The sequence below is a fragment of the Salvia splendens genome, chromosome 9, assembly GCF_004379255.2.
Source record: "Salvia splendens isolate huo1 chromosome 9, SspV2, whole genome shotgun sequence".
Taxonomy (NCBI): Eukaryota; Viridiplantae; Streptophyta; class Magnoliopsida; order Lamiales; family Lamiaceae; genus Salvia; species Salvia splendens.
The window spans coordinates 34440887-34468858 of record NC_056040.1 but is presented as its reverse complement, the minus strand read 5'-3'; the positions used below and the strand labels follow the sequence as shown (position 1 = coordinate 34468858).

Sequence of the window (27972 nt, the reverse complement as noted above, 5' to 3'; positions counted from 1 at the left end):
CTAGATTCAACAGATTCAACATCAACCAAACCAGATCTACAACCTTTAACACCGATTCAACTCCGATTCAACCAAATAACCGACAAATCAACTTAGATCGCTCCAATCTCAACACCAAACATCCAACAATTGCGAAAAGCATCCAAATCAGTAAAATCAACCCAAAACATTGCAAATCAGAGTGAAAACGGAAAACAGAGCTAGATTAAACCATAAACGTCAGAGTTAAACACAAAACAGTCGCCGATCTTCCGACAAGGAAATCGGCGAGAGAGAGAGTACGTGCAGAAAAGTAAATAATTATTTGTTTGCCCTTAACAGGACGGTGTTACACTTCCAGCTGAACAAAAGCACCACACTACACTACCCCGGACCTCCCATGAAACCAAATGCGTGAGCTAAGTGAGTAAAATTAGAGAGCAAGCGAGCCGAAACACCTAAGGAATTTTTCTAACTAAGAGTCTCCCTTTTTTTTCTCGATCTTCCTTGTATTTATAGGCTTGGCTCAAATTCCTAGTGCAATGGACTTCGTGATTTGACAATTGTGCCCTTGAGGATTTCGCTCTTTTTCTTCACTTTTTTTCTTCTATTTCCTCTGCCCTGGTAATTGATCTCCATTCCTGTGTCTGACAGATTATTCACGCACCTGGACTTACAAATACGCGTTAGCACCGTAGGAAACACAGAATTTATACCCAAAATAGATGCATGAAACGAGCCTTATCACATCATAAAGGCAACAACAAGAGGAATTCCATGGTACTTGATTGGAAATTTTACAGCTGGGAATCCAAAAACGATATTCATGAGTCTTTCGACTAGGGGTCATCGTTCCTGCAATAAAAATGTTGGATTTTCCTTGGTTCACATCAAGTCACAAGCAGGCCGAGAACTCTTGCATTGCATCTGCTAGGGCCTGCATGGACATCAAATCACTCCCTCTAAAAAGGATTAGATGATGCAAAAGCTAAATGAGTAATGCGCAAGTTAATACATTTAGAATGATAGTTAGAGTGATTTCTAGTTGTGCGAACAGTCAAGAGACGGGACAAGTATTCCATGCACAAGATAAATAACGAAGGGGACTTCGGGTCACTTGGCCGTAGTCCCCTTTTACCTCAAAAGAAGCCGTGTGAGCTACTGTTGACAGCAATTAAGAAAGATAGGGAGCTAAAGCATTCCATGACTCTTTGTATAAAAAGAGGGTGAAAGTTGAGGCCCACGAGGACATCTTCAAGGAATACCTAGTTAATCATGCCATACGCCTTCCGAAGGTCAATCTTGATTGTATCAATCCTCTCATAATTTATGTGGAAAGATATATATTATCCATAATAATTCTATACGAGACAAAATCCGACTAAGCTTGGTTGATGAGCTTTGGGAGAAGGGTTTCTATTCTCTTGGAAAGAATTTTGGTGATGACCTTATGAAAGATATTGCAGCAAGCAATCGGTCTGAAGTCCCCCACTTTAGGATTATTGCTTTTCTTTAGGATAAGAGCCACAACGATTGTATTGAATCTTTTCAAAAGCTTCGCAATTTGAAAGAAAGAAACAAAGACGAGATGGTGTTGTGGGGTCCACGATGAGATGCTGTTGCGGGAAATGATAGTTTTGACCATGGAGTGAAAGAAAGACGTATTTCTGTCACCAAGCAGGAGCTGTTTGAACCCCGCTATTTGACTACAAAAATTATTCTCCGATTTTCACCGAGAATTCCTTCTTCTCCCAAAGGACTTTGATATGGATTTTTATTTGGGCTTGGATGGTCAAGTTCCTAATATCCTTATCTGCCTTCATCTGGAGTTCTTCCAACTATTTTGTCGCATATTTTTCCCTAGTAGAGATGTTGCTAAACTCCTTGAAGTTGAATGTCTTAAGCACTTGTTTGAACGCCTTTTTCCTTTCATCTAGGATATATTATCTTGAGCCCACGATATTTGTTTGCCAATTCTCATGAAGGAGTGGATCGAAGCCTGCATGGGTCATCCAATAGTTAAAGAACTTGAAAGGTTTAGGTTAGGATTTAACATCACCAAAGATTTTCATTTTTTGCAGAGAGTGGTCGGTTAGAAAACTCGCGGGCATGAAGGTCGTGTTCACTAGGAACCCCGCATTGAGTCAGTCCTAGTTGATCATGAAGTTATCAATCGTATTGAACACAGTGCCATTGGTCCAGGTAAAGTCGCATCCCGTTGATGTTGTATGTTGAAGACCCAGCTGAGTATACACCTGGATCAGGCCATCCATCTAAATATTTTGGGCTTCTTGCCCCTTTTCGTTCGTTCATCTGCATAACGACATTGAAATCTCCGCTAACGAGATAAGGGTTGCAAACCAGAATCAACCAACGAGGGAAATTCTTTTGTATATATGGCTTGATCGTCCATTAATCGAAATTCTATTCTTGTTTGATGGCACTTGATTTTTGTATACATGGCTTGATCGTCCACCTTTTGGCAGTCCAACTCCGTAGTTTGGAGGTTCCAAAGAAGGATTATCCGGCACGTGAGCTTACTTGCCATATTATACACAAACTTCTTGAAGAGGAAGTGTCTTGCCACAAATATCTTGATAGTTTTCCTTCATCTACTTCTCGACTAGACCTATCACATCAAGTCTATTGGAATTGATGAGGTCCACAACCATGGGTTGTCTCCAGGACCATTGTAATCCCCTGACATTCCAAGTTGTCACAATCATTGGGATGAGTCAACGTTCATAGATGACATATCCTTAGGACGGGCTGAACATGACGAAGAAAACATCTTCGATTGATTTTTCTTGGTCAAAGTCCCCGTGTTGCCTTTTTTTATGATTAAATCAATTGAATATATGGAACACATGTTACAACTTCAACTTGGGAATACCTAAGGATATGGTTAATCCAGATAGGCCCGTATTTCTGGAGAAAATAAAAAACCACTTGTGTAAACCCCAAGGGCCAACAAACAAGGACAACAAAGTCAACAACCAAAGGTACAATGTCGAGGATGTGTTAGGATGATGCTACCAACAAATCCAAAGGGAAGGGTCGGGCCTCGTTAAAACCCCTCAGGACCAAAAACCCAAAGGAAAAATGGGGATGATGCTACCCACAAATCCAAAGGGAAGGGTCGGGCCTCGTTAAAACTTTTCAGGACCTAAAACCCAAAGGGAAAAAAGATCCAAAAGGAAAAAAGAGTACTTTAGTGAGTAGTACCATGAGAAAATCTAAGATTTTGACACTGATATTGAGGATCTAAGGATGATTTCTAACTTCCATCTGATTTCTCCGGGAGATGTTGCAATACTTGATCATGGGGAAACCGTGAGTAGAGTAGGCTATATGTGGTCGATTTGACTTAGAACACAATCCTTGCCACATCAAATATCTTCCCATCAAAGATGTGGGTGTTGTGAGCCTTCCAAATGAAGTTGATTGAGGCCATGAGAGAAATCCTTGACTTTTGCACGATAGTCGATCTAGTTTTATCCTTGCCATCCACTTGATAGTAGTAATTCTTCTGCGAAGGCCAATCCAGAATCTGATGCTCAATTGAAGAAAAGATTATCAATTGACTCCTCATACATTGTGCAAAGGGCACATGATTTGTCAATAGTAATGTGTGATTCGGTCCCGAGTCTGTAATATACCACGAAGGGCAAGCCAAGCAATGAACTAATACCTCGGCGGGATGAAGTTCGTACTCACAAATTTTGACCAGAATCTTCTTTCCCCTCTTGGCCCGAACCAATCATACACTTCTTTTGTACCTTTTGCGTTATTCCACTTGCTTAGAAGGTTGGCAACTTCTTCTCTTGAGCACTTCAAAAGCATATCGTCTCGGATTGAGATAATGTGCTTGATGAGAGGCGAGTCCTGTTTTTTCCTTGGTTTCCACTCCCAAAAGTCTGTATCCCGAATGATCTTCGTATGAACCCATTGAATTTGTAGCGTATCTTTCTTGGCGAATAGATTCCACAGGATTTTTGCATGAAAGGTGGAGTTCCACATTTCCATGTCATGAAGGTTCAGTCTCCCCTCTTCCTTTGGTAAGCAAACACCCTTCCCAACGAAATTCACATTCTTTAACCCCAAAGGAGTTGTCTTGCAATAGTCACGATTCTTGTGATAACCGTCCCTTGAAGAGGAAAAGTTTGGAGCTAGTATGCATCCATCCCCTGTAAATAAGATTGAATGAGTTCTAAACATCCCGTAAACGAAAGAGACTTACCCTTTCATTTTTTAACGGTCGAGACCATATTTTCAATCAATTGGAGTAGTCTGCGATCTTCTGCATCATTGATGCAAGGGATACCAAGGTACTTGATAGGTAACTGTGCAACTGGGAAACCAAAGGTGTTGATGATCTCTTTTATTTGGATTGGAGTCACTGTTCCTACAATGAAGATATTAGATTTTCACTGGTTCACTTCAAGTCCCGAGCAGGCCGAGAACTCTTGCATTGCTTCTGCAAGGATCTGCATTGACATCAAATCACCTCTGCCAAACAGAATTAGATCATCTAAAAATGCTAATTGAGTAATGTTCAAATTAATGCCTCTAGGGTGATAATTAAAATGGCGACTAGCCGTGCGAATTGTCAAAAGACGGCAAAGATATTCCATGCACAAAATGAATAACGACGGGAACATTGGGTCACCTTGCCAAAGTCCTCTTTTATCTCTAAAGAAACCGTGTGAGCTCCCGTTGACGGCTATGGAGAAGGATGGGGAGGTAACACATTCTGTGACCCTTTGTACGAAGAAGGGGTGGAAGTTGAGGCCCACCAGAACATCTTCAAGGAATCCCCAATTAATTGTATCATACGCTTTTTGTAGATTGATCTTGATAGTGCATCTAGGGACCCTTCGCTTTGTACCATATCTTCAAATGATTTCCATGGCCAAATGGATGTTTTCCATAATGCTTCTAATTACCACAAAAGCATATTGATATTGATAAACTAGCTTTGGGAGAAGGGATTTCATTCTCTTGAATAGAATATCTGTGGCAATGCACTTAGTCTGAAGTTCTCCACTTTTGGATTAATGCTCGTCTTTGGAATTAGAGCGATCATGGTGGTGTTGAAGATCTTTACCAGCTTCCCAGAATAGAAGAATGCCTCGTCATCCTCGACAAATTCTCCCCTACTGATAGCCCAATTCTTTTCTAAAAAAGCCGAGGAGTACTCATCGTATCCGAGAGCTTTACCATCGTCCATTGTGAATAAGGCATCTCCAATCTCATGCACAGTTACCTCCCCCACGATCTCATTCCTTTCGGCCTCATCAAGCTGATAACCATTTCAAATCACATCTGGGAGTAACGAAACTGCTTCTTTGGGTGTACCGAAGAGCCCTTTATAAAACTGCACAAAGATCTCAATGATCAATAATCACATGATTTTCCCTAGAGTGAAAGAATGATGTATTCTTATCGCTGAGCAGGAGGTGTCCGAGTTCTGTTTTTTAACTATAGAAATTGTTCTCCGATGTCACCAAGAATTCCGTCTTCTCTCTAAGGAATTTGATTTGGGCTTGGATGGTCAAGTTCCCAATATCCTTATCTGCTTTCATCTAGAGATCTTCTAACTCCTTTGTCACATCTTTTGCCCTCAGGAATTTGGTGAACTCCTGAAAGTTGAAAGCCTTTAACACTTGCTTGAACGGCTTACCCCTTTCAAACAGAATGTATGGTCGCGATCCCACAACATGAGTTTGCCAATTCTCACGGAGTAGAGGATCAAAAACATGTATGGGACATCCAATATTTACAGAATTTGAAAGGCTTGGAATATGATTGAACATCACTAAAGAGTTTTGTTATGGCCAGTGAATGATCGGTGCATGAAGGTCGTGTTTACGATGAAACCCGCTTTGAGCCAATCTTGGTTGGTCGACCATAACCCGATCAATCTTTCTGAAAACAGTGCCATTGGTCCAAGGGAAGTCGCATCCTGTTGCCGGCGTGTCTTGGAGTCCCAGCCAAGTGCATGCTTGGAGCGGGCCATACATCTCATTGTATTCGGGCTTCTTCCCTCATCAGCATGCATAACAGCATTAAGGTCTCCACTGACAAGTTAAAGGTGGCCGTGGAAACAAAAATTAACCAACGACTCCCATATATGTTGTCATGTACCCGGTGAGTGTAAGCCATAGACAAGAGAAAATCAAAATTCATTACCAGAACGAATGGACCTGATATAAGTATAAATTTTAATACCCTAAATTACGAGTCTTAAAAATAAAGATATAAATGGTAATTATTAAGAAGTAATAGTATATATATATATATATATATATATATATCTGAAATATGTTTTAACAATTGAAATATCGACACGAGATGTTTTAAAGCTCCATTTAGTAAGTTGTTAAATCATAAACTAATTTTAAGTAAAGAAAGCTTTCTTCTTGATAGAATTTGGGACGATAAAGTTTGGGACTGCCTTGTAAATGCAATATTATTGTTACTGTAAAGACAAAAAAAAAGTTGATTGCTAAAAGTGGACTTTCCTGGCTGCCTATGCGTTGGATTAAAGTTTATAATTTTATTTATATCTTGAAAATATGGCTTGTAAATTACTTTTATTTTATGAAATAAGCATGAAGCTTAACGAAAGAGTGATTTGTTGAGGTTTAAAGTTCTGGGACAACCGGGATGTAATTATATTTATCGAGACTTTTGATTATTCATATTAAGTTACTTTCTTTCTTATTGACATGAGAACATAGAAATGCTTTAACATAGTTTATGTAATGTAATAACATCAATTTGGAGAAACATGGGATAGCATTAAAAGATAAATAAATATTGAGAGTTATGAGTTATGAGCTAATGAAGCTCAAAATCTAAGTTTAAAAAGGCAAAGGAGAGATAATAGTTGGTTTTGAGTTGTGCTTGGAGTGTTTGAATATTTATAGTATGCGAACCAAATTTAAGTGCAAGTAACAAAGGAAAGGGGAAGACCTTGAAGTAAATGGAGAAGTAAACGAAGTTTTGTTGACATGTACATGTAGTTTGTATTTTAGAATTTAATGCATTTAATTTTGATAAATATTACTGCGTGCTTATGTGGTTAGTTGCTTGTGCAATGAAGCTTAAATATAATTGTGATTACATGAGAGTTTGTTAATTATATGTAATAATGTGAAATAGTTGAATAATGATTAAATCTTGTGTAGCCTGTATAAATATGATACGATATGATATTGATAGGTGAGATGGTGTAGATTGTTGGATTTATATATATTGAAATTATGAATATGTATATGATATGCAAAGTAATGTAAGGGCATTTATGTGTTGAGCAACGTGAAAATAGATGTAAATATATGTGTTACGCCCCATTGCTTAAGTGAGTCACAAGGTATAGTTGGCATGCCATAGGAAGCAGTACTGCACATATGTTTGACCATTCGTCTTCTGGATAACCAAAGCGATGGTCTATATGATATGTTGATAGATGATATGTGCCTTATACGGGTAATACATGATAGATGTGTAACACCCCGACTTTTTCTACCTTTGTATTTGTTTTTGGAACGTGTCGTTTGTGCACCAGGAAATTTTTTCGCCTTTATTTCTTTTATCGAGAGAAGGATTTTACTTTCGGGCCAGAGTAATTATTCTTTTTGCTAGTCCAATTATTTTACTTTAAAAAGCCATTTGTTGCGAGCCCAAAACATCTTTTATTCCTTTATTCTTGAACCCAATTTTTGTGCAACCCAAATGAGATCAATTTATCAACATCACGTTCTTCCTCCACAAACATCCGTTGCCGAGAAAAGAGGAATATAATATCACAAATCTCTGCAAAATCCCAACAAATCTTCAGTTCCAGTCTGTAGATATATGCATACCTCTCACATCATTTTCACTATTCCACATATTTCACGTTCCACACATCCAAATTTTGATAGAAGAAACCGAGAGGGAGTAGTGAGAGACTCTCCACCCAATTCTATCCTGCAATTGCAAGGTATTTTTTCCTCTCCAATCTGAAATCTCCACATTTTGAGTTCTACGGCATATCATTCATTATTTCACGGTAGTTCACACAAGCTTCAGTCTTTAGCCTCTTGAACCCAATTGTTGTTTCAATTACTCTTTACGAAAATCAAATAAGACTGTAATTAGAATTTGGAAGCTTAGCTGTCGAAGCCGAAGGTGGAGGCTGCCTGACTGGAGCGCGCCGGCTGGAATCCACAGCAACGGCGGAGGCGGAGGCGGCGGCGACGGAGGGGCGGTGCTGCAGTGAGGTAGAAGGAGGAGAGAATTTGAGAAAGAGAGTTTGGTGTCTCCTAATTTGGAATTTATGAGAAGAGAGAGGGGGAAGCCAGAGTTGAGAAGGCCGGAGCTCGGCGACAACAGAGTTGTGATAAAAACAGTGAGGAGAGAATTGCGTGACGGAGAGATGGGAAATTGTGGTTTATTCTTTTTATCAATTGGAGGTTGAAAGGAGAATTAAGTGGAGGCAGGGAGATATACGTGTGGTGGATGGGAGTGTACTATGTTACTAATCTTTTTTCTTTTCTTTTGGGTCTTGTTAATTATGTATTAAATTTTGGGTTATTGGACTTAAAATGAGGTGTTGGGATTATCAAATGGGTTGGTTTGAGAGAATGTAGGCTGAAAACTAAATGCTTGGGTTGGTATGTTAGAATTTAGGGGTTTGAGTTTGGACTATGGAAATTTTATCAAGGAAAAGATGAAGGATAAAATGAACACGCGTGTAGGATGCATGCACTGTTCTTTTAGTTAATGGTTTTCTCGAAGTCTAATTAGCATGTTATTGATTTTAATGCAAAAAAGGTTATCTCCGCGAGCGAGTAAGATCGAAGGGGGAAAATCTAAGTTTTGAAACTAAGTGAACGAGGTGGACTTTATTTTTAAATAAGGACTATGTCCTAAATATATTTTGATGTGAAAAATAATGTTGTGAATATTTGTCATGCCGTGTTTTGTTTTCTATGGAACCTATCTGATGTGACTTTTTCCATCTATGGTTAATCGAATTCGGGTCTGACTAGGGAGTGAGTCCCTACTCAAGCTAGTGTACACCTATGAGAGATCGTGCGCTATCTCTTCGAGTTGACTGGTCTAGTGACTTGGAATGCGGCCACATTCTTTGTCGTCAATGGTTCAGATATGGTAGACATCTATGAGAAATAGTTGATCAACCAAATTTTACAATGGAAATGATTTTAGTGTCTTGGGCATTTTCAAAGTTAAAACCCCGAGGTCACTCAATGGTGGCATGATAAATATTTTTTGTAAAATGTTTTCGGCATGAATCCCTGAGTGCATCAAGTACTCAGTCTTACATATGTTTTTAAAATGTGCAGATTGAGCTGTGACGAGCGCGCTGGGTGTTGAGATTGAAAGTGAAGAAGATAGCAAATAAAAGATCCCAAATATATTATGTCTTCATACATACTATTATTCTTCTCTCGAATGCTTCCGCTAAATATTATTTCTCTTTGAGTTGTTGATTATTGAGATATTATTCCTTTGAGTTATCAATTGTTGAGATGATACTCTGATTTTTTTCGAATTATTCCTATTATTTCGAGTTATGGTCGAGTTGTGTTCTTTTCACTTTTCTTCCCCGTTTATTTAATCCTCCCCTAGCCGCGTTCTATCCTTAGAAAATGCGGTCGTGACAAGATGCCTTACGATAGGCCATATGGGAGATTTATAGTGTCCGTTATGGACGTAAATGACAGATGCCCGCATCGGGCTACCCATTGTGTCAGTGTACCCGTGTCCACCATTAAGCAGAACTAGAGGCTGAATGTGTTATCTATTTGAGAAATGATAGTTGTTCTTTAACATTAATTAAATAGTTATGATTATCTTGTCGTATATATATTGCGTCGACTGATGAAAGAAAGTGACATGGATGATGTGTTATATTGTGCTATACTCCCTCCATCCGCTTTAGGAGTCTCATTTCTTGACGGCACGAGTTTTAAGAAATGTTAAGAAAAGTGGGTGGAAAGAATTAGTGGAATAGAGGTCCCACTTATATATATTAGTTTTAAATGAAATGTGAGTGGAATGAGTTAGTGGAAGGTGTGACTCTATTACCATTTATGGTAAAAGTGAACTGTGACTCCTATTCGCGGATGGAGGGAATAAGTGTTATTTATATGATATTCAAAGAAGATATATGTGCCTAAAATGATCCAAAGTGAAGTGATTATCTCAAAAGCTATATATTGTGTTGGTTGATGAAATATAGTGATAAAGTTGATAGAATAAATTGATATATTTGCACTATACTGGGATAAGATTATTTTCATTGCCAAGTATCATATTATTGTTTGAAAGTGCAACTTGTTTATATAATTATGCTTGTTTTATCACTTCTATGATTCGACAGATTTATTTGGTGGCGAATATGATGTGGTTAATAGGTTGCTAATATACTAACGTTGAAAGTTGAGTTTTATTTATATAATTATGTTTATTATATGATTTGACATAATTGATATTATATGAAATAGAATCCTTTGGTGGTTCAAGGGATTCAGAATACTTATAGAGATGCAACATAGAAAGACTAGTAAGTCTCAATGGTTTACACCATGGGAGACGAGCAAATGAGTTAAGATCAGTAGTGGGAGTTAAACCCTAGTTGACTACTCCGAGCATTCTTCTAAAGAATGGGATAGTCATATAAGAAGATATCGAAGTCTCTCGAAGACAAGTTCGATAAGTGAACAGTTTTACTCAATAACACCTTATCATTGATGGGATATACGTAGGAAACAACGAGTTATACCTTAAAGAAACTACCATAACATCAGTACCTTCTACAACACACGAGTTGTGGACTAGAGGCAAGTCTAATCCAGCACATCTCAAGGTGTGGAGTTATTCCAACACATGTTTTGGAAAAGGTTTCCAAGTAATTGGAGTTGTGTATTGAGGTATGTTTTAAGGTTATCCCAAATGATAGAAAATGTACAGGTTCTATAATCTTCAAGGCAAGATAAGTGTTTATTTACACGAATACTAGATTCTTTCATGAAGATTATGTGAAGAACTACAAGCCTAACAAGCATGATAATTCTCAAAATAATGAGAATATCTATTTTCCAACTTAACCAAGAGGTAATACCATTAGAAACTTATGCACTAAGAAAATCAACGTTTGTACCTAGGATTGTAAGAGTCATGTCGTAGTGGGAGCGTTCTTTGCGAACATAATAAGTTCATGGGCCTAAGAGAATCTTTAGACTCAATCTTAGATCAACTTGAACCTAATCCCTGTAAATACAAGGACGCATTGACTCATCAGGTAATCATTCTTGATAAGATGATAGATTCTGAATAACAATCTTAAATAGACAAGAATATTTGCAAGACTTGCGATACTACCCATATACTATTTCAGCCAGTGGGAGCTAGTGGATCTGCAAGTGTAAACAGAGATCTTAAAAGGCTAGAATAATGGCTGAACGGTTATACCAAGAGAGAATCATATTCTCGCATGCCATTCTGCCTAAGTCGATCTGTATCATATTGTCTATTGTAGCCTACATAAATTAGGATGTATGTACTATGATTGTCAAGACAGTTTTCTTTAATAAAAGTCTTGAGGAGATCATCTGCATGGAACATCTTAATGGTTATGTAACAAAGGGCAAGAAACACGTGATTTGGAAGCTTATGTAGATAATTTATGGTATTAGGAAAGCATCTAAATCATAGAACATGTGTTTCATGCACGTTGTCAAATCTTTTGAATTTGACCAGTGCCCTTAACAAAGCTACAAGTACAAGAAAGTTGAAAGTGCACTGTATATGGTATTCTTGGTACTCTACGATGATGACGTCTATAAAAGTTGATAAACAACTAAGAAGGTTATCTAGCGTAGGAAACTGGTCGTCTACCCAGTTTAAGGATGATGGATTTAAGATAATCTAGTTACATTCTAAGCATCTATGTCATTAGATTGCTAGAAAAAGAATGTTATGTTTCTTAAAGAATCATACATCTACACAATACTTAGACACTTTAGCATTGGAAATTCCAAGAAAAGTTTTCACTTCTCTAGATGGAATTATCTTGTCTCTAGAGAAGTATTTTACGACACTGAATGAGATCAAGAGGAATGAGACAAGTTCGATAATTGGAAGTCTCATATATGTTATGATGTGTATTAAGTTAGATATTAGCTTTGTCATTGGCATAGATGCATGATATCATTTTAACCATGGCCAAGGACATTGGATTTAGTAAAGAATATATTATAGTACTTGAAAAAGACTAAGCAGTATGCTCTAGTTTACCAGACATCCATGTTATGTCCTTTAGGTTACATCGACTCAATTTTATAATTGATCGGTGATCGAGTCATCCTCTGACTATGTGTTAACGTTAGGAGTTGAAAACTAAGTCATGAAAGAGTGTGATTTCATCATAGACTCTATCATGAAAATTACAAGTGTAGTTTCATTGGAAACTACTAAGGTAGTTGTTCATCTCAGTAACTATCTAATAGCTTTGACCGTGATTCCGAGTATGCCTATGAGTATTATATTTTATTATGGTTACTCTAGCCATGTGTCTAACTCGAGGGAAACACTATCTGATAAAGCTAAGCAATCACATAGAGAGGAAGTATGAAATTAATCAAGGATAAAGTGCGCAGCGAGACATTATGGTTACCAAGATATCATCAAAGAACAACCTGGCAGAAGTTTTCACAAAATGCCTTTATGGCAACATGTTTTACACATGAGGTGAAAAGTTTGGTAGTTCGATGTATCATTGTCCGAGGCCTGCTTAGAGTATAAGTGGGAGAGTTTTAGTTTTGGCAGTGGGTATACTCGAAAGCATGATTTTGAGTATAAGTGGGAGATTGTTAGGATTGGTATACTGAAAAGCATATTTCGAGCATGTTGCACGAATAGAATTTCTTGTATACAATAAACTCTACAATCCACTTTTAACCCAAGGCGAGAAGAAGTAATTTTATCGCATTGGTGTTTGCTTATGCATTTATAAGATGTTTCTTAAACATTTAAATGTATAAGAAGCAAACAAGTCTAATTCTTCAACATAGTAGACTGGTCGTGAACGACGTTCACAGAAGATGACGCAGTCGGTCCTTTGTAGAAGAGAAATGGAATTTCACAACCTAGATAGGCTTTGACTACCTATCGTGAAAGGTTGCAGTGTCAGTCCGCATGTTTCCTTACCTTAGGAAATAAACGACACTGGTGTGGTATAGCACTGAAGGATCTAATAGTTGAGATATGTCTTTCTTGCTATTTACTGAAAGACGAGGTCTCAGTGATTGTTATTTCTTAATCATTGTTGACATAACATTGAGCATACGATATTGATTATGCACTTCTTTGATTTATCAAATGGTGTGGATTTTTCGCAATCCAAGAATCCTGATATCTTGGGTAGTGGTGATCTATGTCTAGAGGTGCTAGTATTGTTATTGCAATGAATCGTGTGCTGGGTGAGTCCAGTTTGATAATATCCTTAAGAGGTGTTCGAAAAAGGTTTTATTATTCAAAAACTCGGCTGGTTGGAATTTATTCCAGAATAATAAATAAAGATTTTGAACTAGACAACTCTTGGAAAAATATATTAATTAATTAAAGTCAAATAGCAGACTTAAATTAATTAATGGATATTTATATCTTCAACACGGAAAATAATAAATTAAAGAGGTAAAGTCCGGATTACTCGTAATTTGGGATTGGACGGGCAGTCAATATTATTTTACTATAGTGGCTGATAATAATATTCTGTTGGACTTGTATTAAATTGGGACTCAATTTAATTAGTAAAAGTCCAACAGGTTTGGCCCAAGTCCAACCTCCATGGATCCCTAATCTGGCCCATTATAACTCAATATAAAAAGAGATTAGAAAGGAGATTTAGGAATAATAAACCTAGAATTTTCGTGCCCCCCTTTGGGAGTGGACGGAAAAATCAGTTCTTCATAGATCTGACGTTATGTCTTCTTTCTAGTAAAGCCCTTTTCGATTCTGACAAGCTTTGCCCACCCAAAGGTCATTATCTGAGTTTGGGATACAGATTAGAAGATTCGTGGTTGAGTACAGAGATCTTCATGTGGAGAAGGCGCAAGCAATCGTCGATTCTTTGGAGAATCAGATCGGTAATTCTAAACCGTAGGAATTCATGAATTAGGGTTTAAATTCCTTAAGCATGAATTAATGTGTGTTCTTGTATGCAATTGATTGTTTAACATGTGATTAATTGATCCAATAATCGGTCAAATAGATCTGTAGATCTAATTTATTTGTGTATGCATGACTTCCGCTGTGCAAGGGGCTCCAAACCCCAGCACCATAGCCCATCAGATTCTTGGGGCAAGTTGTCGATCAAAACAGGGGGCAAAGCATGACCAATTGGAAAAACAACATTGTGCCCCATGTCCTGGCCTGAACTTTGTCACCCCCATGAGTCGGGCTCCGTCGTGGACACAACGTGGACCAGGACCTCCATGAGTCGGGGTCCGTCAAGGACAACGTGGAATTTGAGGTGGTCTTTAAAGAATATGCGGGGCTCGAACCACGCTCAACGACCAGCTCCAAAGAACAGCCCAAAGATCACCCAAAGACCAATTGCCAAGATTCAAGTCCAAGTCACACGGTGCACGGGTGGCGGGTCACAGGTCACGGTGCACAGAGCATGGGACATGAGAAACGATTCACGGGTGCAGCTCGCGTGTGGGCGGCGGCGGCGGTGCGCGCTTGTGCGCATGTGTGGGCTATATCCCCCGTCTTATTCCATGATATTTATTACACGTAATAATTCATCTTACACGTCAAAATTACTACACAACTCCAACGAACGGGAGCAAGGCGAGGGCAGAGCTTCGACGGGAAGATTATGCAGAGAGGGAGAGAGCGTGTATGCAAGCAGGGGTTGCTGGAGTTAACAGACATAATGTCTGCCATTGACTGTAACCGCCGGGGGGTTACTAACTGTTGCACTAGTCATTGGGAGCTAAAGAGACACGATGCATCTGGACAACGCTACACGACGGGGTATATCGGGGACCTTTTGTCACCCGCTATGCGTCGGGGTTCATCGTGGACACGATGTGGACTAGGACCCCTATGAGTCGGGGACAACGTGGAATTTGAGGGTGGTTTAAAATAAATATGCGGGGCTCGAACCACGCTCCACAACCAACGCCAAAGAACAGTCCAAAGAACAATTGCCAAGATCCAAAATCCAAGTCCAAGTTGCACGGGTCACGGTGTGTGGCTTGCAGGCGGGCAGGCGGCGGCGGCGCGCGCGTGTGGGCTCTATCACCCATCTTATTCCACGATAATTGTTACACATAATAATTCGTCATATTAAATACCTCATCAAAGAGGTTTATCATCCTTGATGTGAGATAATTAACACTTAGTTAATTAATCCCTTGATTTTTCGCGTAACTCATTTCTAGCTTTATTGTGACCAATTTTAAGATATTGTTTCTCACTCACCGGGAATCGAATTTGAGAAACTGAATATACTACGATCATCTACTCAGAACGTAGATCGACGTTATTGCATTTAATTTTAAAAAAATTAAATGTCTTGTCACATTTATTATTAATCAAAAGTCTTTTGACGACAATTCCGACACCTCCATCTCACTCTAAGTGGATCGTTTAGTTTCTATGATTTTGTGCTGTGTGCATTAAGGTTTGCTAACTTTTAATAGAGAAAAAAAAGTTGAAACCGTATTACAAAATCGGATATAGAAACAAGATGGAGTTGCACTTGCTTTCTTGTCCAAGCATTAATACGGCTGCCCTGCCCTATTCTAGTTTCCAATTTTAAAGTTAATAAATAAGTACAAATACATTTTACCCCAACAATGCTCACACAAGTTCATGCTTTTCCATTTCAGTTCTAAGTCAACAGGAAGGTTCCGCGTAGGAACCGAACGAATATGCTTTTCCATTTCCAATAATAGATGTCAGACTTGGGGATTGATACATGATTCTAAGAGGTGTTGTCTTGTGTGTTACGTGCAAAGAGAAAATAATATATTTATATTAATATAAGAGATAACTTTTTTTCAAAAAAAGAAATGTGACATCTTTTATGGGACAAACTAAAAGGAAAGTGAGATATCTACTATGGGACAAAGGGAGTAGTAAATTATTCGATAAACGTACGTACCACTCCTATCATTATTCCAATTTCATGCTATGATTATTATTATTATTACAATTGACCGTCCCATTGTAGATGTCACACTTAGGGATTGACACAAGATTTTAGGAAGTGTTGTTTTGTGTGTTAAATGGAAAGAGAAAATAATATATTCATATTAATGTGAGAGAGAACATTTTCTAAAAAAGCAAATGTGATATCTTTTATGGGACAAACTAAAAAGGAAACTGTGACATCTACTATAGGACGGACGAGGGTAGTAAATTATTCGATAAACGTACATACCACTCCTATCATTATTCCATGCTATTATTATTATTATTACAATTGATAATCATATATTTTTAGTAAAATACTATCAAACGTTGTCTTATAAATATAAGATATAGGAACATTTATAAGTTTCCCTCAAAGTAAAGTAACTACTAAATCAACTATTAGCTTGAATTCAATTTACTCATATAAACATAAGAGTTAATCACTAAATTTTTACCAACAGAGTATTATACCAAACTAAATAAAAGCAAAATCTTATTTGATTTTATCACTTCACTAAATTTGTTAGTAATAGAAAATTATTAAAACAAAACTATGTATTAAAACTATAAGTTCCATAAGGTAGATGATGATTCCGCGAATTTTTGATGATGATAAATGTTCGTAAAAATAAATTACGACACAGAGAATTTTACGTGGTTCGATTTACTGAGGTAAATCTACGTCCACGGGGAGAAATGGGGGCAGGTTTGTATTGCTTGATCTGCGAATTACAGCTTACAACACAGACTTGCTATATGATTATTTCTCTAGAGAGATTCTAACCTCTTCTATCAGATCTAAGTTCTATTTATATAATGAACTCAGATCATGGCTTGCATCACCACCCCAAGTCGTGGATGTCGTGTAGGTTATGGCCTAAGATCGTGGGTGAAGCGTAGGTCATGGCCTACGATCGTGGCCTGAACTGACATCACGTGGTAGTGGGTGTGTTGGACATCCTGTATGGGTCCACTAACTCCTTGTTCGGTCGAATACCGAGACCGAACTGCTTTGGTTGCCGATCTGAGAGTAGAGCTTGATGCCGACCTGAGAGCAGAGCTTGATTGGTTGGCTTTTACCGAGCTGTAGGCTGAGGCCGAACTCTTTGGTAATGCCGAACTCCTCCGAACTCTTTGGTAATGCCGAACTCATACTCCTCCTTGGGCTTTGGGCTGATGGGCCGTCACTGCTGTTGGGCTTGTTTAGTTCGTACCCCATCACTACCCCCCCCGAAAGACGAAGTGAATCACTTCGGCGAAGCGAGTCACTTCGGCATTCTGGATAAAGGTACGGGGGAGGCTGACGTCAGGGGACGTGCCTTGCATGTGACTGCATTAAATGCGACAGTAAAATCCGGCCGTTGAATCCTGAAAAGGTGGGATTCGAAACGGTGCGACGATTTTGAAATCTTCGCCGAATCTGATAAATATGCTCTTTCTTCCTCATTTGAACATCTTTGCTGTTGCGTCTTCTATACTCTCTCTTTCTCGAGAAATTTTCTTCCGCTTTCAAGAGCTTCTTCAGACTTTCTTCACTTTCAAAAAGTAAGAAAAATGTCTTCTTCTTCTTCTTCGGTGTCGGGTAGCGGTAGGAAAGGGGATAAGGGGTCTTCTAGCCGGAAAGAATCCGGGGAGAAGACCGTAGAGTATTTTCACAGTATCTTGAGTAAGGATACTGTGATATCCCTTCACGAGAAATATTTTTTACCTGGGGGGAAGGCGGTGGTTCCCGACGATGATCATAGGGCTAACGACCCGCCGGAGGGTTATGCCACCGTTTACGAAGCCTGCTTAGAATGCGGGCTTCGTTTTCCTCTTCCCCCACCTTTTGTAGAGCTTCTTGATTTTTTTCAACTCCCTTTAGGTCAGGTGACTCCGAACTCTTGGAGGCACTTATCGGCTTTTGCTGCCGAACTGCGTAGGCTAGATAAGGATCTGTCTCTGAGGGCAATCCTTAATTTTTTCCAGTTTAAAATGAAGGGATCTTGGTTTTACTTGATCCCCTTACAGCCTTTTAGGGCCTTCTGCAAAACCAAGTGGCCGAAATGGCAAAACCGTTTCTTTTTTTATAATAGGACTTCGGCTCCGGGCTTTCCTTGGAGAAGGCCGAAGTCCGTGATTCCCCATCCTCGGTTAGAACCGTTGGCCGAGCTCGAGGGCGAGCTCAATAAGATTCCTATGATTAGGAAACAGTATTCGGAAACTGAGCTCGTCAAGGGCGACCTCGTGTTCAATATCTCGTCTTCGGACGAAGAGGCCGAGGGTGAGGATTTCTCTTTATCTTTATGCTCTACTGCTTTAACGAAGAAAACTAACCTTGTTTTCTTGCTTTTTGGCAGTGTTCATGCTGAATAAGGCTATCCGAAAGTCCTCCGAGCTTGAGGAGCCGGAGAAAGAGAAGGCTACCAGCTCGGCGCCTGATGCCGAGAAGAATCCGAAGAGGCAAAAGATCTCTTCGGGTCCAAAGAAGCCGGAGTCGACTTCGGCAAGCAAGAAGGGGAAGACCCAGAAGCCCCCAAGGGCGCCAGAGAAAGACGTGGTCTTGGCGCCTCCTTCGGAGCATATCTGTGAGCCATTTTTATGGCCCACGGACTTCGCCGAGGTGAATTGTTTTCTTGATTCCTTGGCTTGGCTTCTGTCTTGTATTTTTGGTGCCCTCTGTTAACTTTTTTCCTTATCCATTTTCAGAGGAATGATATGCTCTCCAAGCTCGTCGCCGTCGAACTCTCCAAAGCGTCCAACGACTATGCCGAGATGCAGAGGAAATTGGCGGCTGCTTGTCACCGGGCCGAGCAGGCTGAGGCAAACTTTGAGAAAGCCAGGGCTGCTAGGATTTCGGCCCAGGATGAAGCTCAGTTTGCCAAAAACCAGCTCGTCATCCAGCGAGAGCAGACGAAACGGAGGGATGCTGCCGCCGTGGTTGCCCAAGGAGAGGGTCTCCGTGCCTACACGGAGAGACTCTTTTTGAGCAGCCAGTTCTCGGCCTTTGTCGGTAGTCTGGTAAGGCTAATTGCCGATAAGGGCGAGCAGGGGGCCGATGTCGTGCTGCCTCTGTACAGCCGAGAGATAGCAGCTCGGCTTCAGAATCTGCCGCTCCTTGAGGAGCTCGCTTCATCCTCGGTCCTGCTTTCTGCAGACCGAGTCCGGAGTTGTCGAGCTGATCGGGACGAGAACCTGGAGGCTATCTTTGCCTCCGTGGGACCCGTTTCACCCGCTTCGACTTACAACGGAGAGGGTGAGGCCGAGCCGCTGGAGCGGGAGGCCGAAGTCGAGCGAGTCGGGCATCCGGAGAAGGAAGCCGATCAGGAGACGCAGCAGATCGGCTACGGTGGCGCCGAGCAGGCTGAGGAGAGCAAGGAGGCAGAGGCTGAAGCTGAAGCAGATAAGGAGAAGGAAGCTGAACCTCACCGAGAAGGTGGAGACGAAGCTAGCGAAGTATGATTTCGTCTCCCTTCTCTTAGTTTAGTTTCTTCCTTTATGTAAAATGGCCTTGAAGCCCTCCTTGTATAGAAAAATTTTTTTTCTTATGAATGAAAAAATTCTTCTTTCTGCTCTTGTGTCTTCGTATAGCCTTTCGTACTCTCTTACTCCTGTTGTGGTTTACTACCTGCTCGGTAAGCTGAAATGCCGAACTGACGTAGCTGCTTTGTATTCTTAACTCTCAAGGAGCTGGAGGTACTTCACTGGAAGCGGCTGTACTCTTCGGCTTTAGACGAAGCTGAGAAAAGAGCTATAGCCGATCAGACGAAGAATGACGAGCTTCTGGCTCGTTTAGTGAAGCTGGATGCCGATAATAAGGACTTAGAGTCCGATAAGAATGATCTGGAGGCCGAGCTGAACACGACCATTGCTGAGAGGACTGCGTACGAGGATTACATCCGTGTGCGCGGGGGAATGACCATATCAGATGTTCAGAGTCGAGTTGACGAACTGTGGGAGGAATATAATGTACTCCGGAGGAACAATGCGCTGGAGAGCTCGGCTTGCCAACAAGTCGTGACATCATTGCGGCGCTGGGCTTCTCGGTACAACATTGTTCTTTCTCGGCGCCCCTCCATAGAAAGATTCCTTCGGCATATCGTGCCAACAGATGCTCGCACTCCAGATCAAACCTTTGATTCACTTGCTCAAAACCGTACTCCAAGTCAGCAACGAACTCTGGAACAGCCGGAAACGTCAAGACGAGAACAGGCTGAAGTTCGTAGAGGAGCTGTGATTATGAGTGAGCAAGATCAACAAATGCTTCGTGAAGAGACTCTTCGCCGCCGAGGTGCTAGGGCTTCCCGGGCTCAGAGAAGAGGTGGCAGGTCGATTAGAGCATCTCGTCGACCTGCTTATTCTGCAGCTGCCTGGAACGCCCGAACTCAGCTTCACGAGGATTTTGTGAATAGATGGCTCAACTTTAGCAACCCTGGACAGTAGAATAGTCCTTTGTAATAGCGTAACGCCATCTTGTAGGGTAGCGGAGTTGTGTGCCGAACAAGATTTGAAAATGAAATTTTGTTTTTGTTTTCGCTTCTAACACTGTATTTACAGCTTAGCGAAAAAATTTCATCGTACTTGTCCTCGGTCTTATGAAGTAAACTTCTTTGACCGGACTTGTCTTTGGTCTGATGAAATAAACATCTTTGACCGGACTTGTCTTTGGTCTGATGAAATAAACATCTTTGACCGGACTCGTCTTTGGTCTGATGAAATAAACATCTTTGACCGGACTCGTCTTTGGTCTGATGAAATAAACATCTTTGACCGGACTCGTCTTTGGTCTGATGAAATAAACATCTTTGACCGGACTCGTCTTTGGTCTGATGAAATAAACATCTTTGACCGGACTTGTCTTTGTGTTCTAATTTGGCGATTTTCGTCGCCGGGATCGAACTTTCCCTTGTCCTAATTCGGCGAGTTTTATCGCGTGGATCGGACTTTCCCAGTTAACCGAAGTGGTCTTATGCAGTAAACCTCTTTGACTAGACATGGTCGTCCTCGGTCTTATGAGGTAAACTGCTTTGACCGAACTTGGTCGTCCTAATTCGGCGAGTTTTATCGCGTGGATTGGACTTTCCCTTGTCCTAATTCAGGCAAGTTTTATCGCGAGAATCGGACTTTTGTTGCAGTTCGTTTCAGACGAAGTGCTTGATTCTTAAGCAGAATTGTGGTCTTGTATCCTCTTTAGAAGCTTTGACACACAATCGTGGGCTTGTTGCAGCTCGTTTCAGACGAACTGCTTGTTTAAGCTGAATTGTGGTCTTGTATCCTCTTTAGAAGCTTTGACACACAATCGTGGGCTTGTATGTTCTAAAAAGGGGATCAGCCTTTGAAGAACGAGATACCTCAGTTTTATTTGTAAGAGACGACACTCACATAGACACAACGCACGTAGAGACAAGAACAAGTAAAATACAAAGAAAACACATAAGACTGACCGACCGGACTGTCTCTTACAAATGGAACTTTTTGAGGTTGGAAACGTACCATGTTCGGGGTACTTGTGCTCCCGACGCGTGAGTCAATTTGTAAGACCCTTTGCCGAGGACTTCTGACACCCGATATGGACCTTTCTATGTGGGTTCGAGTTCGCCCAGCTTTTCTGCTCGGCTTACTTCGTTGTTTCTCAAGACGAGATCTCCCACTTGAAATTGCAGCTTCTTCACCCTTTGGTTGTAATACCGGGCTACTTGCTCCTTGTACTTGGCTGCTTTTAGGCAGGCCAATTCTCTTCTTTCTTCGGCAAGATCTAGTTCGGCTCTCAGTCCGTCACCATTCATTTCTGAGGAGAAATTGAGTTCGGGGACTGGATATGCCGATCTCAACCGAATCACGGCTTCAGTGCCGTACACCATCGAGTTCGGCTCCGGTGTGACTTCGGTCATTTCGCCGGCCTCTGATTCCGGCTGCTGTGATTGCTATGCTCGATGGTGCCGAACTGATTGCTCGGCACTTTTAAGCGCAATCTGCGAACACACTTGCTCTTTTTCGATCACCTCGGATGACCGCTATCTCTCCTTTAGTGGAGAAGGTGTTCGGCGAGGATGCCTCTGATCGCTATGACCGGGCTTCTTTTTGTCTTCTCTAGATGAGCTGTCTAAAGACCGTTTTCGACGGTCTGCCTCATCGGCACGAGAAAACTTGTCCGCAATGTCCCACATCTCTTGAGCTGTTTGCGGACCGCACTCCACGAGCTTTCTGTAGAGAGCTCCGGGCAGGATTCCATTTTGGAATGCCGAAATGACAAGTAGATCATTGAGATTATCTACTTGTAGGCATTCCTTGTGGAATCTCGTCATAAAATCGCTGATCTTTTCGTCGCGACCTTGACGTATAGAAAGCAGCTGAGCCGAAGTGCTTCTGGCTTCCGCTTTCTGAAAGAACCTCCTGTGGAAAGCATCCATTAGATCTCGGTAGGATCTAATGCTGCCTTTGGGGAGGCTATCGAACCACCTTCTTGCGTTCCCGATAAGCAGTTCGGGAAACAGCTTGCACATGTGGACCTCGTTGAGACCCTGGTTCGCCATGTTATATTGATAGCGTCCCAAGAAATCATGAGGATCCACGAGTCCGTCATAGGTTATCGACGGAGTTCGGTAGTTCTGTGGTAGGGAAGTTCGGGTAATATCGTCCGAGAACGGAGTCCTCAATGCTCCGTACATGGCGAACCCGACATTTCTTCGGTATGGAGGAGATGGAGTTCTCCTGTGATTCCGGTACCGAGGATTCTTTCTTCTGGAAGACATGATACTACTGCGGTAGTGACTGTCTCGTATGGAGGGAGAGGGAGAATCCGCCGTTTTCGCCTCCGGCTGCTTTTGGCTTCTCTGCAGGAAGGTTAAGAATTCCTCCTGCTTTTCAGCCAAAAACAGCTTGACAGCCTCGTTCAAATCGGGCTGCTGGGAAGACTCGGTGTGACGGCTTTTGGAGCGGCTTGTTCCTTCGCCATGAGAACTGGTGGTGGATTTATCCCTAGGCTGTTTTCCAGACCTATGGGATGGATTGGCTTCCTCCTGGTTCTCACGGGCAGGAATACGGGTACTCTGCGATCTGGTATGCATTTTTTGGGTTGAAAAAACGGTCGAAAATTCGCTTTATCACAAATTTGGTTCTCTGGTTCCCACAGACGGCGCCAGTGATGATTCCGCGAATTTTTGATGATGATAAATGTTCGTAAAAATAAATTACGACACAGAGAATTTTACGTGGTTCGATTTACTGAGGTAAATCTACGTCCACGGGGAGAAATGGGGGCAGGTTTGTATTGCTTGATCTGCGAATTACAGCTTACAACACAGACTTGCTATATGATTATTTCTCTAGAGAGATTCTAACCTCTTCTATCAGATCTAAGTTCTATTTATATAATGAACTCAGATCATGGCTTGCATCACCACCCCAAGTCGTGGATGTCGTGTAGGTTATGGCCTAAGATCGTGGGTGAAGCGTAGGTCATGGCCTACGATCGTGGCCTGAACTGACATCACGTGGTAGTGGGTGTGTTGGACATCCTGTATGGGTCCACTAACTCCTTGTTCGGTCGAATACCGAGACCGAACTGCTTTGGTTGCCGATCTGAGAGTAGAGCTTGATGCCGACCTGAGAGCAGAGCTTGATTGGTTGGCTTTTACCGAGCTGTAGGCTGAGGCCGAACTCTTTGGTAATGCCGAACTCCTCCGAACTCTTTGGTAATGCCGAACTCATACTCCTCCTTGGGCTTTGGGCTGATGGGCCGTCACTGCTGTTGGGCTTGTTTAGTTCGTACCCCATCAGTAGACTATGACCAAAATAAGAGATTGATGAGCTAAAGTGATTTTAATAAGAGTTGGATTAAGGAAATTTAATTAACCATGTCCTCAAGTGTACTCTAAAAATAACCCAGCTTCCTAAATTATAGTAGTATTAAAGAATGTTAATATGTGGTTGCTTCAGTTTACAACTTCTATCACTTATTGAACTAATACTACTATGGTTTATAATAATGGGTAAAAGGATACATATGAGAAATGACTAATAGATGGAACTATAATAAGACTTTACTAAATATATATTGAAGATTTCTACATACCATTTTCATCCCAAAAAGTACTACTATTTTTTATAGAGTGATAATGTAATTTAATTGGTAAGATGTTGTTTTATAATTAATAGATTGGAGACAAATGACTTTATTTGAATGAGAAATTTGAAAAATGACATCATTTTTTTGAGGAATGCCTTAATTTAGTTAGAGTAAGAATTTTCATGTGCAATAGTATTGCACGGAAGCAAGCACGAATATTAATAGAAAAGCCTACGAAATTCAAGAAAGATTCGTAGAAGTTAAAAAAACAAAAAATAGAGTGAGTAAATATATGATTTGGCCTTTGAAAGGTATGACTACGATTTAATAACAACGATTTTCTTTTGCCTTTTTAAAGATGCTAATTAAGCTGATTAGTAAAAAAGGTTGTTTTGTTTTGCTACAAATAGGAGGCCATCTCGTTTAGCATTTCATTTCAAAACCCAAAAATCAAAACAAGGAAATAGGAAAAGAAGAATCCTTGAAATTATTTAGCATTTACAGGCGGAATAATGGCGGATCAGTTGACTGACGAACAGATCTCTGAGTTTAAGGAGGCCTTTAGCCTTTTCGACAAGGATGGCGATGGTTCGCAGCTTCTCTTCTTCTCTCGCCCTATTTTTTTTTGGATTTGATTTCTTTCACGTAACTCATTGATTTTTGTGTATTTTTTATTTGGTTGATCCGAACTGTGGCTTTGAATTAGCTTAAATTAATACGTCAAAATTGCGATTTTGAGGTTATTTAGGCATCGTATTAATGCATTTCGATGTTTCCATAGTTTGCTGTGAAGCCCTAGGAAAGTTGTTGTGTTGGGAAATGCAATGTTTATGATTTGAGAGTTCATCTTTCGTTGGCTCTTGCATCTTATCGTAGATTGTGAAATTGTAATTGAGCTTTACCATACTGTTCAACTTGGTCATATTATTCGTTTTGCTCAAAATATTAGATCTTCTTAGGATGTGCAAGATCTAAAATAATACTCCCTCCCTTCCTGAATAGAGGCGCTTTTTTTCGACACGGAGATTAAAAATAGTGTGATGCGTGGATAGTGAATAAACTAAGAGAGAATAAAGTAAGAGATGAAAAGAGAATAAAGGAAGAAAAATGGTTACTTTTTGTCAAAATAGAAATGACTCAATTATCTGGTAACATCCCAAAATAGAAAAATGACTCAATTAACACGGAATGGAGGGAGTACCTATCTGTTGACATATCCATTGCTGTTTGTCGAATTAACTAATCTTTATGTAGAATCTGTATCTCCCAGCTTAGGATTTGCTCGACAGGTTGCATTACCACAAAGGAGCTTGGAACCGTTATGAGGTCCCTAGGTCAGAACCCCACCGAGGCTGAGCTCCAAGACATGATTAACGAGGTGGATGCTGATGGTAATGGAACCATTGACTTCCCCGAGTTCTTGAACCTGATGGCGAGGAAAATGAAGGACACTGACTCAGAGGAGGAGCTAAAAGAGGCATTCCGTGTGTTTGACAAGGATCAGAATGGCTTCATCTCTGCTGCTGAGCTGCGCCATGTGATGACAAACCTCGGGGAGAAGCTGACTGATGAGGAAGTTGATGAGATGATCAGGGAAGCTGATGTTGATGGCGATGGACAGATAAACTACGAAGAATTTGTCAAGGTGATGATGGCCAAATGATCAGCTAGTATGTCTCGGCAAGCTTCTATAGATTGAAAAAAGAAAAGAAAATAATGCATGAAGAGTTGGCTTGGCTAGTCTGATGTTTTTCATATCTCCAATGAGTTTGAATTTGTCAAGCTGATGTTGTTGAATATTTCATGATCTGTTGTTGTCGTGACTATTCTTTCTGATGTGTATTTGTGACTCCTTATTTGCAGCAATTCTAGTTTCCCTACTACCCCTGTAACTGTAAGCTTTTTTTCCCATGATTGTCCAAACTTGAATTTTATCAATTTTTTTAGGGATAATTCTCTGACTAGACCTTTGATATGTTATTATTTGGAGATTTATGCACAGGGCTTGAATTTGCTTGCAAGAGAGCGATAAATGCTCAATTTGCAGGACTTGTTTAAGATACTGCAGTTAGATTGGTCAGTTTATTGGAAAGTGACGCATTTTGCAAGCAATAACTGTAAATATATGGATGGTGATTCTTTATCTGTGTGACCACATATGAATAATACAGAATGGATTCTTGGAATTAATAGTTCAGTTTTCTAGTACTGTACTATTAGCAATACATAGCCTTGCGGTGCATTGGGAAATTTTGTTTGTAATTTTAGCCTCGGTTCTGTTGCTTTGGCTGTTTGACGAAGGGACCTCGTCCATGTAATCTGTTCAGGGCATCCTACATTACAAGTTCATTCTCAGCTTGCGGCGCAGATCATCGATCATCCACTTGAGGTATTCAGCTTTGGTCGGGTCGTCGCATTGCATGAGGGCGTGGTGTGTGTCCAACAATGTCCTCCGGTTGGCGGCCGCCACCAACTCCGCGTAGGCATGTCCCACAGCCGAAGTCAGGGCCGGGGTCGGGTTCGGGGCCACGGCCGGGGCCTGTGAGGATGTCGCCTTCGCCTTGCCCTTGTTCTTGGCAGCCTTGACGCCAGTGGGCTGCCGGGATGACACTGGTGTACCGGAACTCTCATCCTCGTACATCGTTCGGTTGAGGTCCACTGGATATGCGCCGCTTTCGCTGCTCGTGTAATCACCGGCAGCGGTGTTCTTCGTCCTCTTTGCCACAGCCGAGGGCAGAATCCCTGCTTGGAACTTCTGCTTGTCCTTCAAGAGTAGCCGGGCGTTGTAATGCTTGAATTCGCCGTATAATGAAATGTATGACGCAAGCGCTCTATCGCGCACATCACTCAAACTCTCGCCGCTGCCCTACTCCCTCAAGCACTTCTCGTACTCCGCCGAGAACAAGTTGACTTGCTTCTTCACCTGATCCTAGTGCTTGCGGAGCTGCTCCCTATGACGCTTGTAGGCGCTTGGTGGCTTCGCCTCATTGTAGCGATCAACGATGCGCTCCCAGTACGCGATTTGGTTTTGGTTGTTGGCAAACACCGGGTCCTTTAAAATATCTATCCAACGCCTCGCCAAGACGAGGGTTTCATCCGGGTTGTAGTTCGTCCTCCCTGGGGCGAACTCTTCATTCTTCTTCAGATGTGGCAACTTCTGGGCCCGTAGCCTGTTCCGCTTCTTTCTGGCGAAGGAGCCCGACGTGGCGGCACTGGAGGGGGCGGCGGCGCGGCGGGGTGGGGCGGCAGCGCGGGTGGGAGACGGCTCCATGTATGACAGGCCGTACGAATCAGTACTGAATTCGGGATCGTACTAGGTGTTGGAGTCGAAGGGCCGATATTCATCAGGATCTGTACCCGGCCACCGTGCACCACCACCAAACATCGGACTATTCGGACTTGGGTAATCACCGGGATTCATTTTATAAAGTGAAATAGAGAATAATGAGATGAAAGAGTGAAAATGAAGTGTAAATAGTGGTTATATATATAAAAAAAATTTGAAGAATAAAAAAAATGGAAACGCGTTGCATCGTTCGCGGCATAGTCCGCCTCGCCCGCAGTGGGGCGGACGATACCGCGGAAGATGAATGGTTTAACGCATATCGTCCGCGGACGAAGCATAGGGCGGGGACGATGGATGTGCTATCGTCCGCATACCCACAGTGGCGGATGATAGCCCGCCCGATGCACTGGCCGGACAGGAAGATTTGTAAAATTAT

At 41.2% G+C, this 27972-nt stretch overlaps 1 protein-coding gene across 2 annotated transcripts; it reads left to right on the top strand.

Moving 5' to 3' along the window:
• The first annotated feature begins 24619 nt into the window (after window positions 1-24619).
• On the top strand, window positions 24620-26142 carry LOC121747673 (calmodulin). 2 transcript variants are annotated; one of them, XM_042141755.1, is made up of 2 exons: window positions 24620-24838; window positions 25540-26142. In XM_042141755.1, the coding sequence occupies exons 1-2, from the start codon at window positions 24763-24765 to the stop codon at window positions 25911-25913; spliced, it is 450 nt and encodes a 149-aa protein (XP_041997689.1). In that variant the 5' UTR covers window positions 24620-24762; the 3' UTR covers window positions 25914-26142. The 2 variants fall into 2 exon arrangements, with proteins under 2 accessions (XP_041997689.1, XP_041997690.1); XM_042141756.1 differs by having other exon boundaries at window positions 24628-24838; window positions 25521-26142.
• The last annotated feature ends 1830 nt before the right edge of the window (window positions 26143-27972 follow it).

Excerpts from the sequence above, each read along its gene's own strand:
- LOC121747673 (XM_042141755.1), top strand. The coding sequence starts at position 24,763 with ATGGCGGATCAGTTGACTGACGAACAGATCTCTGAGTTTAAGGAGGCC. Across the intron at positions 24,839-25,539 it reads TTTCGACAAGGATGGCGATG|GTTGCATTACCACAAAGGAG; the intron begins GTTCGCAGCTTC and ends TTTGCTCGACAG.